This window comes from Dryas octopetala, chromosome 5 (genome assembly GCF_963921425.1).
Source record: "Dryas octopetala chromosome 5, drDryOcto1.1, whole genome shotgun sequence".
NCBI lineage: Eukaryota > Viridiplantae > Streptophyta > Magnoliopsida > Rosales > Rosaceae > Dryas > Dryas octopetala.
The window spans coordinates 12,233,774-12,251,976 of record NC_141370.1 but is presented as its reverse complement, the minus strand read 5'-3'; the positions used below and the strand labels follow the sequence as shown (position 1 = coordinate 12,251,976).

General features: G+C 37.5%; 2 protein-coding genes and 1 pseudogene across 3 annotated transcripts; 1 reads left to right on the top strand and 2 right to left on the bottom strand.

The window, feature by feature from the left end:
* Positions 1–470: 470 nt before the first annotated feature.
* HMA1 (heavy metal atpase 1) lies at positions 471–7,896 on the bottom strand. Its single transcript, XM_086243034.1, has 13 exons — positions 7,166–7,896; positions 6,937–7,087; positions 6,656–6,840; positions 6,170–6,316; positions 5,597–5,792; positions 5,030–5,142; positions 4,184–4,422; positions 3,781–3,886; positions 3,275–3,439; positions 2,311–2,527; positions 1,344–1,531; positions 1,181–1,267; positions 471–893 (listed from the first exon to the last, which is right to left on the bottom strand). The coding sequence occupies exons 1-13, from the start codon at positions 7,646–7,648 to the stop codon at positions 705–707; spliced, it is 2,466 nt and encodes an 821-aa protein (XP_086099160.1). The 5' UTR covers positions 7,649–7,896; the 3' UTR covers positions 471–704.
* A 1,427-nt stretch (positions 7,897–9,323) lies between these two features.
* Positions 9,324–11,471, top strand: LOC147284379 (cinnamyl alcohol dehydrogenase 1-like; annotated as a pseudogene). The gene is made up of 5 exons (XR_015122273.1): positions 9,324–9,545; positions 9,625–9,738; positions 9,946–10,171; positions 10,371–10,812; positions 10,958–11,471. The product of XR_015122273.1 is annotated as a cinnamyl alcohol dehydrogenase 1-like (transcript).
* A 146-nt stretch (positions 11,472–11,617) lies between these two features.
* Positions 11,618–17,753, bottom strand: LOC147284378 (protein MRG1-like). Its single transcript, XM_086243055.1, has 11 exons — positions 17,486–17,753; positions 16,464–16,517; positions 16,322–16,335; positions 15,198–15,343; positions 14,782–14,817; positions 14,618–14,658; positions 14,081–14,182; positions 13,797–13,876; positions 13,296–13,465; positions 12,398–12,482; positions 11,618–12,104 (listed from the first exon to the last, which is right to left on the bottom strand). The coding sequence occupies exons 1-11, from the start codon at positions 17,621–17,623 to the stop codon at positions 12,014–12,016; spliced, it is 957 nt and encodes a 318-aa protein (XP_086099181.1). The 5' UTR covers positions 17,624–17,753; the 3' UTR covers positions 11,618–12,013.
* Between the last annotated feature and the right edge of the window lie 450 nt (positions 17,754–18,203).

The following is an 18,203-nucleotide window of genomic DNA, read 5'->3' as shown; positions in this document are numbered from 1 at the left end:
TTAGTATTGTGAAAAATAAAAAGGAGATTTTGTGGTCGAAAGGGTACAAAAATGTGTGGGTTTGAAACATGAGAGTTTTGTTAAAAAGTTAAAACATAAACGGTTGGGCAAATCAAATGTGGTTGTAGATTTGTAGGTAATATAGAAGCAGTTGCAGTTAGAGATTAGCATGCAAATTCCGTTTATCCTTTATGTTGTTGAACCTGTCAGCAATAAGACATAAGCATATGACAGTTTCATCAACTCATTCTAACTATGGATTAGGTAAACTAGGTTGCTTGGAGAGGAATACATGGGAAGATGACTCCCAGCCGCCACCAAGTCTTTTACGCAACCACTTTAGCTGTGTCCTCAGGTTTGGTCAATGAATTTCACTGCAAGTCTTTTTTTTTTTTCTAAAGGATTAATTAATTGCTTTATAGGGTCTTAAATGAAATGAAAGAATGCGACACAGACTACAGAGGCATATGTTGAAATTTCAGACAAACTGGACAATTTGACTGGAAATCAAGAATTTTTACATGTTAAATGTCAGTCACTTGGGGCGTTCTCTTGTTATATATAATTACATTTGGATTAGCATTTCTTTTTTGGACTGGTATACATGGACTAGCACGCCTTGCCTTTTGCTAAATATCAAACATGCTAAAAGAATTATAAAGGGAACAAACAAAGAAAGAGTGGGGGAATTATGAGAGCTAAAGTTACTGAGGTGCAGCTTGCATAGTGTTTGAGCTGGTATTAAGTTTCCTCGACGATACGAGTCTAGAGAGTCTAGATTTCAGTTCGTTAAGAAAATTCCATAAATCCTGCCTCCAGCACCATGTGGGATTGTTTAGAGCACGGATGGAATTGAGGCAAACAACAAGGGTACCACCTTCATGTAATAGAACCTACATGTCAACCAAAGAACAATCATGAAACCAGAAGCTACAGTTCGAATTACTGTAGCAAATAGGAAGGAGCTGCAAGGCTACAAGTTTCAATCACTTGATAATAGAATTACTGTAGCAAGTAATTTATAAAACATGCATCTTAAAATACGGCACCACTTCCGATGGTGTATTGCTCCAGTGTCATTCTCAACATATAGAAAAAAAAAAAAAAGTGAACTCTAAACGGCGTGCAAAAATAAATAGCAATAAGGTTTCAGACACTGAATTATTAAATCAATTCATACCGTTAGCCAGAGAGGAAGAAATCCTAAAACAGATGGAAGAGAGGCCATAACTATACAAGATAAAGCAAGGGCTACATTCTGCTTAACCTGCATGTACATACAGAAAATAATGTCAGGAACAGAAATAACAAACATAAATGATGCGATAAATGTTAGGAACTACCAGGGAAGTTGTTTGCCGAGACTTGGCAATACAGAAAGGTACACCAGATATATTGTCATGCAGCAACAACACATCTGCAACAGCTGTGGCAGTTGCACTAGCCCGTTGGGCAAGGACAATCCCTACTGTGGCTGCTGCAAGTGCTGGAGCATCATTAATACCTTCTCCAACCATTATCAGACCTCCCCCTGTAGTAAAATCCCAGAATATGCTTAGCTACATAGTAACTTCAAAAAAATATGTGAAGAGAAGGACCTATTTTACCTTCACTTTTTCTTTTTCCTAAAAGCAAAGAATTGACTTAAATTTTAGAGCTTTCAAACTACATGCATGCCTTCCAGAAATGGCCCAACATCATATACATCATTAATTCAGCATTGCATATAACACAAAGTACATTGTTGAAAATTATAATGGAAAAGAATATGAACATGCCAGGAGAAACAAGAAAAGACATTCTCAGCATCATGCAAATTTCCCTTCTTGATTCTCAGAGCAATAATAGTGAAAAAGCATGCATGACAAGTATACGTTGATGCCTACATACATATGTATGAACTTAGATAATTGTTGATGTACGTATGAAAGTATTAAATCTTCAGTTCAGTTAATGACAATCTATTATGATTTGGGAGCAAAGCATTAGAAATTCATATGGCACAAAAGTTAATTAAAATATGTGCTATGAATGAATTTAATAAAAGTGGAACGGATAAACAAATACCCCAGCTTTTCCATTCTGCCAAGACAAAATGATAGAAGATATAAATGAGGAAGTATACAGTACTTAATATCAACTAGTCATCATCTATGCTTCTGCTACTAAGATCTCGCAAAACACATTTGCTATACCTAGGGCAAAGATTTAAACATGAAACCTACATACCAATCAATCTGGAGATATAATCAACACTAATAAATCACTACAACTGAAAAGTAATCTGGATTGATGATTTGTAAAACCCACCCATATCCCTTGAGGCATCCTTAACATGACTAAGCTTATCCTCAGGCTTCAGGCTGCAATAAACTTCATTGATGCCCACAGCATTTGCAACTCTCCATGCACTTGACTCATGGTCACCAGTCAACATCATTACACGGAGCTTTGCTTGGTCTTGTAACTCTGCTATGACATCCAAGACCCCAGGTCGAGGCCTATCCTCAAGGTGAATCAGCGTTACCTGCATAGACTCATGGTAATTTAGAGTTCAGCAACTTGCTTTCCTAGAAAGGCTTAAAAAAAAAAAAAAAAAAAAGAACACAACATAAGAATATGGGTGTTCCGATTAACAAACAAACAAAAATTTGATAAAGCATCTATTCTATTGAGCCTGTCACTATATGCTTCTAAATTATTGGCAAATTTTGAAGATCAGTGTCATAAGTAAACCTTCACTGTGCAATAATCCACACGTATATTTAGCAGATTTGGACTATAGCATTCCCCAACGTTACCAAGCCTCATTCATACTTGTAAATTTTCATGATCAAGCATAGATACACCACATGATTATAATTCTCTACAATTTAAAAATTCTCTCTCTCTCTCTCTCTCTCTCTCTCTCTCTCTCTCTCTCTCTCTCTCTCTCTCTCTCTCTCTCTCTCTCTCTCATGCACTCATACATAGGTGGGAAAGTTTATAAATTTTTAAACAGGTGAAAATTTTCAAGCTTTTGAAATCTAGGGTTTACACGGTGCCTTAATGTGTGATTCCAAAAGATTCCATACAACCCACATTTTACACTTTCTTTTAACACCCAAAGCCAATGGTGTGTGCGCCTTTTGATATTCAACCAAAAGAATGCCCTACCATTGGGCAAGAAATAAATAGCTACACCCTCATAATTTCAATTGTCACACCCCCTCCAAACCAAAAAAGAAAGGGCCCCTTTTGAAAAAAAAGAAAAAAAATTAGAATGAAACCTCACCTTTTCATTAACGGAAAGAGCAGCACGAACAAATTCAGTTCCATAAGAAGATGCATTCACAGCTTCCTTGATCTTTTTTGATGCATCTTCCGATCTACAATGTGAAGTGATGAAATCTACTGAACCAAGAGATGCTTTCAACAGTTTACCCCCTCCAGTTCCTAACTATTAACAAGATAGAAATCAATGTAAATCACTTTACCTGTTACTACCCGAAAAACACTTAAGAGAAGGAAGGGGGTAAAGCACAATTGATGCTTGCATGATCTAGTCACTACATTGGCTGAACTTCCAAAAGAATTTAGATAATGTAAGCATGCATTAGTTTTGATATGAAATTAGGAAAGCATAACCATGCACATTGTAGCATGTGTACAAGAACACAGCTGGAAGAAATGTATGTATAGAGAAAGGTCAAATTTTAGCAGCAAATGAGTCAAGCATTTCATCATTAAAGCTGAAATGTATAAAAGAAAAGATCTATGCTAATTCAGAACAAAAATTACCTTGACCCCATTGAGAGTAGCTATTAGACCTCTGCCTGGAAAATACTCGAAACTCTCAACAGAAACAGAAGGAAGGTCTTTCCCTTCACTGTGGTCTACCACAGCTCTGAAACAAAAATAGAATGACTGATAAATATTGATAGCATCATGTTCAATATGTTTCATATGTTAATTAGTAAATACGATTCAAACAAACCCCACTAGTAGACTAGAGGTCATTAAGATAGCAAGAAATTGTAGTCCGCAAGGAGTAGATTTGTTCATTACCCTTTTCGAGCGAGAAACAAAGTAGGTAAGTAAATGTTTAATCAGAAAGAATGTTTAACAAATTACAATTTCAAGGGAGAGTAAGTTAAAGATTCAACAGATGAATTCACAGGAAACCTCCGTTCAAGAACACTACCTTCCAATAGGGTGAGTGGTACCCTTCTCCATTGCAGCAGCAACAGCAAGGGCCTCCTTTTCACAACTGGGGACACAACAGGAAGAAAAATCTTTATTGTCACTAATGTGATGTCCGTAAATTGGTTCAATTGCTCTGAACGCTAGCCCCCCAGTTGTCAAGGTCCCAGTTTTATCAAATGCAATAGTGTGACAAGAAGCTAGAGCATCTAGCACATGGCCACCTTTCAGCAATATCCCCTGTAAGAAAAATAAAAGGTATCATGTCCATCATAATGGATTATGGCTAAAGTGACCATCATTTACAGCTATGCATTGGTGCAATTAGTGAAGGAGCCTGTAAGGCAATATGTTAGCATGACTGGTGCATACCTACTACTGTGCCCCATTTTCCTTTGCCAAAGAGTAAGAGTATTGATAGACATTAGATGTATCTAAAGAAAATACATTAAGATAGGAATTGTTTACTACTTTTTTTGGTAGGAAACATCACTAGCTATTTTGACTAAGCAATTGAACAAATACTTAGGAAACATCCCAAATGTACAAAGACATGCATATGGATTACAGACATTCTGGTAGCAATTACATGTACAATGACACAGCTGAGTGGTTGAGACTCAAGATTAGCAGAGTAGTTTGTCAATCCCCAACAGCATTAGGAGCCAAGAGTTAATACACAAGTAAAATCAAACACCAAAGAACATATAAGCACACCATTTAACTGTGCACAGTTTAAAATTGCCACATAAATGCATGCAAAATAAGCAAACCAAAACATTGTATGTAATTATGAAACCAATATGGAACTTCAGTTCTTGATTATAATATAAAATGCGATGTATACCTTCCTTGCGCAGGAGCTAATTGCAGTAGCATATGTCAACGGAGCTACAGCCAAAGCACAGGGTGATGCTGCCACCATGAGGCCCAATGCTCTATAAATTGATCCTCTGCAAGCTACAGGATTAAGCAAGCATAAACAAACATGGATGACAAGCATGTCCTCAAAATAAATAAATAATTATAAGGAAAAAATTATTTGTAGACCTCCCCTGGAGTCCAGTATAATTTATACACCATTTGAAACAGTTCTTCCAATCTATTATGAATACACATCAAGTTTAAAGTGGCTTTTAAGGTAGTTCTTTTAGACTTTGGTATTACAAACTTGTCCAAGCATTCATTTTGGTTGGCCTACCATTTTATATAGGATGCAATCTCTACCAAAAATTCTTAAGAGCGCTTTATTGAATCATAGAAGCAGTAATAACTGTAAACGAATGCATTGGACCTTTTCCCTATTTTGCTTATAAGAGGGCATCCAGTAAAGCTGAAACATCATGTACAAACAGTTTTTTTTTTTTGTTAGTGGTAAGAATGCTTCAAAGTGAAAGGGCTTAGTGCAGATTACCTGATGTACCGATAAATGGCCATTTGAAAAGAAATGGACCAAGAAGAGCAACAGCAACTGACAAAACTACAACCACCTTGCTGTATTGCTCGCCAAACTGATCTAGCCACCTCTGAAGCTTTGGTTTATTCAATTGTGCTTGTTCAGTCAATTGCACAATCCTGCTAAGGGTTGACTCTTTCCAAGTTTTTGTTGCCTGCATCAACAATTGGACTTAGCAGCCAATCACTAACAAGCTTACTAGTACAAGAACTCAAAAACCCTTGCTATGACAACTGTCAAGATCATCCCCATCAAACATTTACGACTGTGGTACACATTCTATTTTTGGGAGTTTAGTGAATTTTATGAGAAGTTTTTTCTTAAGGGTAAAAGAAAATATCTATAAAACGAAAAAAATCAGTAATGAGAAACATCAAGAATGTGACGTGTAACGAAAAAAACTTTCAATATGGCTACTATCATTTACATAGAAAAAAATAATTGAAAACATAAAAAAGACTGATTTCTTTTTCTTCCAATTATCCATCCATTTCTGAAAAGTTCCACGACAAAAGATATTCATGAACGTACCTTCACTATCATCCTGCCATCCAAGTTCCTTGCACCACCAGGTATCCTGTCTCCAACTTTTGCCTCCAATGGTTTAACTTCTCCTGTCAAGTGCTCGATAGTAATGGTGGCATTGCCTTGGAAAACTTCACAATCTACAGGCACAGACTAATCACAATACCAGCCCTCATTACGATGCTTCCATATTCTAATGTATCATTTAAAGTGATCAGAAAGTTTATAGCAAAAAAGATCACTGTTGACTAATGATCCAATGAGATACAAATGGCATAGGCCAAACAAACTTCAATGGGCAGATTTGTTACCAAAAAACGGTTTTAAGATCCTGGCAAATCATTGTACTAGTGATACTTGACAACATCATCCAGAAACAGTGGTGTTGATCAGTAACCACATGGCACCTATCTCATAGGCCTTTACAGTCATAGCTTGACTACAAACTACTAACCATATTAAAAACAAGGTCATAAATTAGTTTTTCCATACCTCCCCAGCTCCAACCAAGATATATGACCCCACTTGTAGATCGTGCACTGGGACCTGCTTGTACGCCAAATTAGATGTATCGGGAAGTTGTTCGTCGTAGATATCCAGCACAAGGGCGAACTCTGGATGATTTTCCTTCAACTCTTTCACGTCAATCATGGAGCGGCTGGTGAAGTACTCCTCAGCTGAAACCAACATGCACACACACACACACGCACATTCATAAACAGACATGCCAATTTGCCACCAAAAACAAGTAGCAAAATTCAAATGCTGCATACCGATATGAGCAAGATTGAACATGGCCAAAAGCAACCCTCCTTCCAGAGCATTCCCCATGAACACAGACGCAAACGCCGCTAAAGCCATTAACACATGAATGTTCACCTTCCCGCCGCAAATATCAGTAAGCGCGTCAAGTGCCGCAGAGACCTAATACGAATAAACACGATCAATTAAACTAGGATTTAGCTAATTAAACACAGTGATGATCAGTTGTTCGTTTCTTACCCCTACTAGAGGAAAACCGATGACAATGAAGGCGTTTTGCATATGCTTCGCAGCCAGCTTGGGCATCAAGTAAGGGCAAGCAGCAGCGGCGAGAAACAGAGCGGTGGAGCAGAAACACAACTGCAAATGCTCCCTCAAGAAATCGGCGAGGGCGGTCCATCCTACGGCGTCGGCGAATCGGACGATCGCTTTCTGAGGTCCGGTTAGCGGCGCGGAATCTCCGGAGTGGTGGTGGTGATGGTGGTGGTGATGCTCGTGGTGATGTTCGTGGTGGTGATCGCAGGCGGTGGAACGGAGAGTTGGGAGATTGCGCGGCGGAGGAGGAGGAGGAAGGGGTTTGAAGCGAAACAAGGGAGAGCGGAGGAAAATGGGTTTGGGCGAGTTGAGCGAGTTGAGTCGTGTGGTGGTTTGGGCGAGTCGATGGGGAGTGAGTAGGAGAGAGTGGTGGTTGGTGCTGACTCGGATTGGGTTTAGGGTTTCCATTTGGGTTGTTAGAGGAATTCACGGCATAGTCGATTGGCGGAGGAGGAGGAGGAGGAGGCTCTCAGAGATCGGAGGTGGTTGGAATTTGGAAGCTGGGAGCTGGAAGCATTCTCTGTCTGTCGTTTATTGCTTCTGTGTGTGTGAGTTAATTAAGGTTGGGGCCACACCATGCCTGACTCAGTCTCAGTGGTGACATCTTCTCCACACCATGAGCTCATTTGGAACGAACATTTTCGGTACACATTTAACTGATTAAACCGACCAAACCGATAAACGGTTTGATCCAATATTTACACATGAAGTAATTAAATCACTTTAGGAAGTAGGAACCCCACCAAATCCTTATTTACGGTTCAATCACCTGTTTCAACTATTTGTAAACTATCAAAATTCAACTAAACCAAATACAGTTTTCTTAATACTACCTCCTTTTTTTTATCTTTTAGTCTCAAGTCTCAACCTCCTTCTAGTCAATGCATTTCTCTCATTTCTTTCTTTTCAACTTCTCTCAATTTCTTCATATTTTTCTCCCATTTATAAGTTCATCTATTTACTTGTTTTTGAAGGACATTTAAATGTTTATTTCAAACTTACCAGTGGCAAAAAAAAAAAGCTCTACATTATCTTATTTTTTTCTCTACCGTTCGTTCTCTTCAAACCGATCAAATCAGACACACGATCAATGAATTGGTTTGGTTTGATTTAGTATTGCAATTGGGTGTTCAAAACAAAGAACTTATTGCTCTTTGTATGATTGATTATCCTGCAACTGAAACTATTGTTAATTAGTTTGGAAGTGTGAATTTTTTAATTTCTTCACCTTCTCAAATGTTAATGGATCCCCACCCCCCCAAAAAAAAAAAAAACCAAAAAGAAAGATGCCACTGAAGATTTTAACACTAATGATGTCTTATTTCTAGAGAATATCAAAGTTAATTATTTGGTAGATCTGCTGGTAAAATTGGGTAGATCCAAAATTTTGGATATATCTAGAACTTTTCATTTTCATCAGTTGTGGATAATTGTTGTCGTCAAGATGTTATAAAGATTAATTGTCTACGTGATTGTCATTATCGTCGAGAAGCAATGAAAATTGATTGTCTACTTGATTGTCGTTGTGTCGTAGAGATGTTATAAGAATTGATTGTCATTGTGGTTAGTTTTATTTTATGAAAAAATGAAATAGAAGTAAGCAAAGTCTTGCACTGCTTTTGCCAGAATAATACAAACAAATTACTTGGGCAACAACCACACCCAAGAAAAATGACTACAAATCTACAACATATATAGCGCATCTGATAATCTTGGTCTACGGAACTTTCCATATATAGTCATATACTCGTCAAACATGGTTTTTTCTTACGAGTAAGTCAGACTCACAATTACCCTTTCATTCTGGAAGCAGTCGCCTTACTAACCTTTTGAGCTGCAAATTAACTAGGAAATGAAGGCCAAAGATACACTGTTTTGCTTTGTTTTTTGGGGGGAATAAGTCAATAAGCTATGAGTCATTGTACAGGTTGGTGTAAGTAATGACGTGTGTGATGAGGCTACAAGGCAATCCACTTGAGCACACACAAAATATTAAAAGAGAAAAGAGAGGTCCTACATAAATATTGAAGTCAGAACCATTGATTTTGGTCATGTCTCCACAAATTATCCTAAGGCCAAAGCATACCTGCCCTCTCCCCCATTAATCAGAATTTTTTATTGTGTTGAATTGAATGTCTATAAAATTCAGACCCTCTTCACATTTTCTCTTATTGTTCTCTCTTTGTTCCTTGTTCGTCCATTGCTAACCAATTGATCTCTAATAAGAAATGGAGGGAAGAAGGGCACTTGGTTGGGCTGCAAGAGACACTTCTGGGCTTCTTTCTCCCTATTCATTCAATCTCAGGTCTCTCTCTCTCTCTCTTTCTCTATTAGAGTAGTAGGTAATGTACTTTTGTTTCAACTTCCAATGTCTCCATGTACAGGAAAATGGGTTCAGAAGATGTAACATTGAAGGTTTTGTACTGTGGAGTAGACCACACAGACCTTCATCAGATGAGGAATGAGATTCACTCCACTAATTACCCTTTGGTTCCAGGGTGAGCACCTTCTCTGGCATCCTATATATAACATATGTCTTACATTTTGGTATTACATATAAAACACACAAATCAGGGCACTTCATGCATACAACTTTTGCTTGAAAGAAACTTGTGTTAAATGGCCTATTTTTATGTGATGCTCATGTTAAGCCTGTTATGGCTACTACAATTTCACTCTCTTACTTGGTTGTGCTTGATTTGAAGGCATGAAGTAGTGGGAGAAGTTGTGGAATTGGGTTCAGAGGTAAAGAAATTTAGAATTGGAGACAGTGGGAGTTGGGTGCATAGTAGGGTCTTGTGGAGAATGCTTGTCTTGCCAGTCAAACATGGAGCAGTACTGCCACAACAAAATCTACACTATCGATGGCACCGACAAAGATGGAAATCCCACTAGAGGAGGCTTCTCCTCTGCCATGGTTGTCCATCAAAGGTAAGCAAAAACAAGTAGGCAAACATTAATGCTTGAGTTGCCAAATTTGTTGACCAAATGATTTGTCAGTGTACATGTCAATATCTTACTTGTTAGATATAAATGAAATTTGGAGACCAAGAACAACTCGTAAACAAAGAACAACCTACCCCTGGTGCCTTCATTTTGAGTTACCCACTAATAAGTAGAGTGAATGCAGGTTTGTGGTTCGGATACCCGAAAAGCTAGCACCAGAGCAGGCAGCTCCTTTATTGTGTGCTGGGGTGACAGCTTACAGTCCACTGAAGCAATTCATAGGGTCTAACAAGGTTCTCAGGGCGGGGATATTGGGTTTAGGAGGAGTTGGCCATCTGGGTGTGACAATTGCAAAGGCAAAATGGGTCACCATGTGACTGTGATAAGCTCTTCTGATAAGAAGAGGGAAGAGGCTTTAGAGATTTTAGGTGCAGATGCTTTTCTGGTGAGCTCCAATGCAGCTGAGATGGAGGGAGCTGCTAACAGCCTTGACTATATCCTTGACACTGTGCCAGCACTGCACCCTTTGGGCTCCTACCTTTCACTGCTCAAGGTTGATGGAAAGCTCATAATAGTTGCAGCTGTACCTAAACCACTGCAGTTTGAAGCAGCTGACATAATTCTAGGTACCTTATCTCCATCTCCATCACCATCATCTCATCTTCCGGTATCATAAAACTTTCACTCTTTTAGCTTGGTGATTAGTTTTTTTTTTTTTTTGGAGATTGGGATTCATATTGTAATAACATTTTGTGTGTTGCTCTTACACAGAGAAGAGGAGCATTACTGGGAGCTTCATTGGCAGCATGGAAGAAACACAGGAAATACTAGAGTTTTGGGCCGACAAGGGTTTGAAGACCATGATAGAGATAGTAAAGATGGATTATATTAACAAGGCATTTGAGAGAATGGAAAAGAATGATGTGAGGTTTAGGTTTGTCCTGGATGTCGCTGGCAGCAACCTGGAAATGGAATGATCAAGCCAATTCTCTCTATACGGATAACCATGTCCACTCAAAAATAAACTTGTGCTTTGATTCTTGGTGTATGCAGTGCAATAGGATAAGCATGATGTAGATCAATAATCTGTTGTGATATTAAGACTCGTATTGAAAGACAAACAATATTAAGACGAGCAAAGGATTCATATCCACGCAACGCTTTTAAGTAAATGAATAGTATATGGGAAAAAACAATTTTGGTCCATGGGTTTTTTTACCCCGAAAACAAATTTGGTCATTATAAACCCTAGGACTAAATACAAAATTTTGAAACCATAAAAATCAAATGTTTTTGGAGTAAAACACAAGAATCAAAATCGTTTTTTTCCCATAATATATATGCGCGCCCACGCACACACTATCCTTAATGTTTCTGCAGATAAAGTTAGACCATTACGAATGTCAACACTCAACATAGTCAAGCAATGTATAAAAGATTCCAACGGAGAATATGTAATAGATTCCAACTTGATGCCTACATTAAAATCCCAACTACAACTTTGACCAAAGTTTTTACAGATGCACATCATAAGCATAACAATTGCTTACCAAGGTTACAAGAATGACACTAGTCTTCCAGCAAGAAACTCTCTTCATTGAACACAACACGTCTGGATTCAATATACTTGAAAATAAAATGGGAAAAAGAAAGAATGAATTAATGCTAATGTTACAACAACATATTGGATGTTTCATGTTCCAGGATTGTCTAGGTGGATGGATCCATAACAATCCAACATGGTCATGAATCTCTACGCTGCCTTTAACATCCATCTAATGATGGCACGTATGAGAGAGCAGAAGTTAGAGCAGTTTCTGTGGCGATTCAGTCGTGTTTTCCCTTACCTTTCCCTTCAACACTTTTTGAGCCATCATAAGCAGAAAGAAAGAATGTACTCTGATTCTTCTGCATAAACCTACATGACAATAGAATATTACTTGTGAGAAAGTGCACCTAGAATATTTTTACAGTAACTTGTATTGGAAAAGATCACCAAAATAAATAAGTGACAAAGTGCACTTGTAATACATCATAATTACTTGGATAGCAACACATGTTAAACTCATGTTTTCAGTTCAAAGGAAAAGGTCAGCTAGTAGCTAAATGATGACACATAAGTTTCATCTAATCTTACTGAAAACAAAATTGATAAAACAGACATATCTCCAAACAAGTAGTTAAAATAATGCATAAGGTTTGAGTGGATACTTGAGAAAATCAAGTAATTTCTGCTGTAAGCGGGTCAGTGTTTCGTCCTCAATGTTGACATATGCCAATAGCTCCGGCAACTTAACTGCAAACACCAGAAAGTTATCACTATTGCATAAAGATTCTAAAATATGACAACTTGCATCACAAAACATCTTTTACTTTCAAACAAACATGGATTACAAATCATCTCATGATAAGGTCATAAATCAGAGCAGACTTCTTATACAAATCACAGGATTTAGTGAATTCTAAATTCAAAGGAGAAACATTAGAATTTCAAAATCAATAGCTTAGATTAGTCTATGAACTTTTCCAAATGGAACAAAGGATTCTCCAGAATGTTGAACCACAGCCAAGGAGTAAATTATGGATGAGAAATTTATAGATTTAAGGGGTTCAAGCTGTGGATCCAGAACCTAATACACAATGCCTGAAGAGAGAGAGAGAGAGAGAGAGAGAGTAATATTAGGAGCAGTGTCCTTAAGTATTGAAAGAAAACCCTTCACTTGAAAAAAAAAAAAAAAAATTAACCTAAAAGCAGAACAAAATGTCAAGAAGTTAAGTCCTTTTTGGAGGGTAATTATATTGAATTTCAAAAGAAAAAAATTATAAAAATGGCAAGGATATATCTTTCCAAACCCCAGCTTGTGCTTTACCACCTAAGCAAAGGTCCAGGGCACCTAATAGGTGTGACATGGATATTAATGCTTTCTTCAAGCCAGCAAAGATTAAATTTAATAAAAGAGACATCAAAATCATACATTCACAATAATCAACCAGCCAGTCTCAGTTCTCATCAACATAGCATGTCAAAAACATTCTGATGACAACCAGTCCAGATAAACAATCATAAGCTTATACGCATTTCTAAGAATTGAAACATGGGTGATCATACCAAACAGTCGTAATAAATGTTCAGCACCATATATTGTTGATGGAGAGACATCATCTACAACAGTTTCATGATACTGTTTGCGTTCTTTTTTGTATAAGAGCATCACTGGCAATGCTTTGTCAAAGTAACATCGAATTCCTTTCAGGACTTCTCCTACTGGATCAGTCACCCTGTATTCAAGAAAAAGCATAGTCCATGCTAATCATCAGTATGTACATTAGAACTCCAAAACTACATTTTACATCATACACGCAAGCCGCAATGTTAGAGAAACAAAAAATTTCGATGGAACCTACTAATATAGAACTAACTCATGCACCGTAATATGTTATAGACGATTATGGATCCATTCAGTGACATAGTTATATATCAATGTTTCAGTCTTAACTAAATAACAGAAACAGCAATTCAAATAACAATCATAAGTAAGAAAATGAACAAAAGCTAGTAGAATGATAGAAAATCAACTTCTATGCAATCATATAAGACAGATCAACTTACTTCCCATCCTTCTTTGATCTGTAGTCGAGGTACTTCTGCAAAATGTCATCTACAGTTGGTGAGCGCGGAAGTTTAACAAGCTGCAGAAAAAGAATTCTTCAACAGTCAGTATAAAACTGAAGCAGTTAAAAGTATCATTGAAAGGTTGGATACATTTCCATCAAGAGATGCATGTGAAGAACCAAATACATTCTTGAAAGACGTATTTAACAACAAAACCATCATTGTACATAATTGTCAAATGACACAACAAAAAGAAGTTGCTTCTAGCTGTTCATGTGTACCTTGTCCTGCTGAGTAACAAATTCCCAATCATCAACAAGTTGCTTCCTTAGCATTGAAGGAATTTGAATCTTGACAAGCTTTTCCAAGGCAACAGTGTCCCTCTAACAACCATAGAACACACAATTAGCCCACCGTCAAAGAAATGTCAAAATAAGACCAAAGGAAAATATTAACCAGTTCTTGAAGGAAGCATATATGAACTGTGAGTACACACATATGCAGCTTTGCATCAACAAAGAATAATTGAATATAAAAATAAAATATTAGCAGGTAAAACTGCATCTCTTTGTTTCATATCTTTAATTTTCTTTTTCAACTGGCAAAGTTCAAGGACCACCACTACATGCATCCTTACAGCATAAGAAAATAAAAAATGCTTTAGATTTTTATTTGTATAAGCCTACCAGATGCGGAAAAAAAAAAATAAATTAAGGAGTAACATAAAGATAGCAAGTGAGAACAATGCATCAGACAGATATCCAGAAAATAGGAAAAAATCATGCAAAGTAGTATATTTGATTCTAAGACCACCATACCTCAGTGCCTGAGTCATTCTTTCGCTTCTTCCCTTTTGCCACTGCAGAAAATATTAATATTAAATAAATCACTAAGAAAATCCATCTTTTTTGTTTTTTACAATCATATATTTTTTAAGAAAAAATCAAGGTTATAGAAAAGGAAATCAGAAACTAAATTGTACCATTGTTCTTGTGGTCCTCTTTCTCCACTTTTGCATCTACAAAATGCAACACACAGTAACTAGTATCAATATAAAAGCAAAGAAAAAAAAGCATTGAAAACAAATATCAAGATTCCAACACTAAAACTCCAGCCAATAAATTATTACAGTTACAGTTACATTTCTAAATAAACATAGTGAAACTTATTCACTATCAATGACATATTGCTCGCAAAATAAAAGGAGAGAAAACTAAATTTGAATTTCCCGTTGATGCAGTAGCACCTAGTGAAACTCATCATGCCAAAAATGAAAATTACCTGGTTCTATTGCACAAATACAACAAACAAGCATGTACAAAAGATGAAAGGCAATGCCAAGACTGCTATTCAATCCTCTGAGGCACTAACACTAAAGTAAAAAGAAGCAAAGCTAACCAGCAGAATTTTTTGGCTTCGTTTGAGCCGAACGTCCTGACTTCGTATTCTTGTCTACTCCCTGTTTCTTGTCAAGAGCTTGCTGCTTCATTATATTCTCTTCAGTATGTTTCAACAGGCGATCCACACCTACCCATTCGTCCCAACTGTTGGCAAGATGTCCAAGCCATAGTAATGATTTCTGTATCCCTTTTTGAAAAGGGCATAATTATTAACGAAAGAAAACATTCAACTAAATATTATACAACTCTAAGGCACTCTTTGTAGACAACATATGCAATATATGAATTATTTTAAGACATTATTTTGTATATTAGAAGAGGATAGTAAATCTTTATTATAAGAGAAGCCATGTTTTAAATTGTGATACAGGTGCAACCATGTAGTACGTTGCAAAGCATGAAATGGAGCTTGAAGCAGGCATGAGTCGCATGACTATATATCTTAGAAAGCTTATATAAAATGTGATAAAACATCAATTTTCAGAAGGCGCCAGAAAACATGTTTCATATAAAATATTACGTGAAAAACAAGAGAACACAATTCCTACTTTTATTGCTATTTTCTTTCTTTCCTGCACAATAGAGAGGCAGTTTTATTTTATCCATAAACAGCCTCATCTTGGCAAAGGAATCCTGACTTTATGTACAACTACAAAAAGACTTTACCAACTGAACCAGATGGAACCTTCTATTTCTATTGTTATTTTCATGATCAATAACTGTAACCCACTTAGCTCTCGAAGTTAGAACTTTATATTTTTATGTACCATTTATGTTACCTTCATAAAATGGGAGATATGGGAAGCATTATGAAGGAACGTTTTAAATAGAAGTTTTTGTCTTCTTGAAATAACTAGATCCAAACTACCCCGAATTCACATAGCTACTATCCAAATTGCAGATTTCACGGGTACCATTAGAAAAACTTATCCTAAGATTCATTTGTGTATGTGTGTGTGTGTGTGTGTGTGTGTGTGTGTGTGTGAGAGAGAGAGAGAGAGAGAGAGAGAGAAAGACCGCTTTGAATTCTGCATTCTTTACCTCATTAACTTCGAATTCTAAACTTGGAAAACATAATAAGGTGGATAAAAGTAGAATAAAAGTTACAGAACACATACTCACTTTTTATTCCAACCCTGCAAAAAAACAAATCGTGGAACAGTTAATATCACAATCAGAAACTACTTTTCTTACCTACATGTTGTCACAATAATATGCATTAGTATTCAAGAATGTGCAAGGGGAGAGGAGTTATTCAACTTACAAGGTAGTGAACAAAGTATCTCCATTCGTTTTTCCTCAGCTCTGCCTTTTGAACCTAAAATATGGAAGCTTAAAGCTGTTTAGATTATAACTACGGCAGTACAAAAAGAGTACAGAAGTCAAGAAACAGAGTAGAATTTGGAGCAGGTTTAGTGTTGGTAAATCACATTCATAAAAGGTGAAAAGATTGTTCCCTCTTTACACACTGCACAGCTGAGTAGCTGACAGCCTGACACATTGCATCTATCGAAAAAAATTTCTTTGTCGGCTACTTTCAGATGAAGCAGAATTTAAATAAGCCCCAAATATTCTTGACTAATACAGGGTACAAAAATATCTAAAAGCAGATGTCAAGTATCTCCTTCCAGTAAAAATGTAAATCAGAATTACAAAAACATCAATTCGACAGGGAATTACTAATTTTTAGTAGTAGTTAAACCTCTAGCATATAATGCACAAGAGTAGTAAATTGGTCCAATGAATATTTCTACATACAGACAACCTGAAATTGATGTTAAGGAAAAGCTTTTCTATCAATTTTCCAGCATAAGTTTAAAAGCATTTCTAGTTGAACTATTTCATGATTGCATGTGAGAATTCCAATGGTTAAACTAATCAATCAACACCTGCCCTGAAAAGTAAATAGCTCCCTAGAGCTTTCTTTACCCATCTTTCTTTCTTTTTTTTTTTTTTTTTTGGGTTTGCAAGTAGGGAGAAGAACGGTCATCAATGGCAAAAAAGGGGCTAAAGATAACAATCAACAGCTGCCATGAAACTAAATAGCTCTCTAGGCTTTTCTTTTTCTTGTTTTTTTTGGTTAAAAAGAAAGACCAAGCTAGTACCAAACAGAGACTAAAGATTACAAATCTAAAACCCTAACCGCAAATTCGAAACCATTCAAACGTCAGTGTAACAAAATTCAAGAACAAAATCAAAAGAAAGAAAAAAGAGAATTCGGAAAACTAGGGCAGCTAGAAATGGAGATTGGGGAAGATGAAAAGAAAATTTAGGTTTGATTGTTGCCTTGGCTTCGTAGATGCGAGGGCCGTGGAAGGCGAGGATCTTCTCGCCCTCGGAGTAGAGGCTGGAATTGGAGGGCGGAGTGTCGCCGCTGGAGGTGTCGCCGTCGGTGGCCGAGTCGTCCCTCGACGAGTTCCCCATCTTCTTCTGCAGCAGAGCAACAGTCGAGAGCCTCCGCTTTCTTCGGTTAAGAGCGAGCTGGGAGCGCAGAGCAACAGTCAGTCACTCCGCTCAGTGAGAGTGACCGGTCGCAGCACTCAGTGTGTTCAAAATAAAGAGCGCTACATGTGAATGGGATCCGATTTGTCAAATCTAATCTAGTTCCCCCCTTCTACTTTGGGCTTTGGATTTCTGTTCCTTGGGCCGAGAGAGGCCCAGATGACAAATGATTGATTTATTGAGGGGGGGCTATTCAAACCACCCAAAACACTGAGTTGACCACCACTCAATTTTTTGCCCTTTTTTCCTATTTTGCCCCTGTATTAAAAAAAAAACACATTTTGCCAATTTTTGGCCGGCCACCCATCCCCACCGCCGGCGCGACCCCACCCCTCCCCTTCGCCGATCGACCCCACCCCTCCCCATCGCCGGCGCTACCCACCCACCCACCCACCCCTCCCCTCCCCTCCCCTCCCCTCCCCTTCTCTCGATCTCCCTTCTCTCTCTTCCCTCTCTCTGCCTTCTTCTCTCTCTCCCCTCTCTCTTCCTCCCTCCCTCCCTC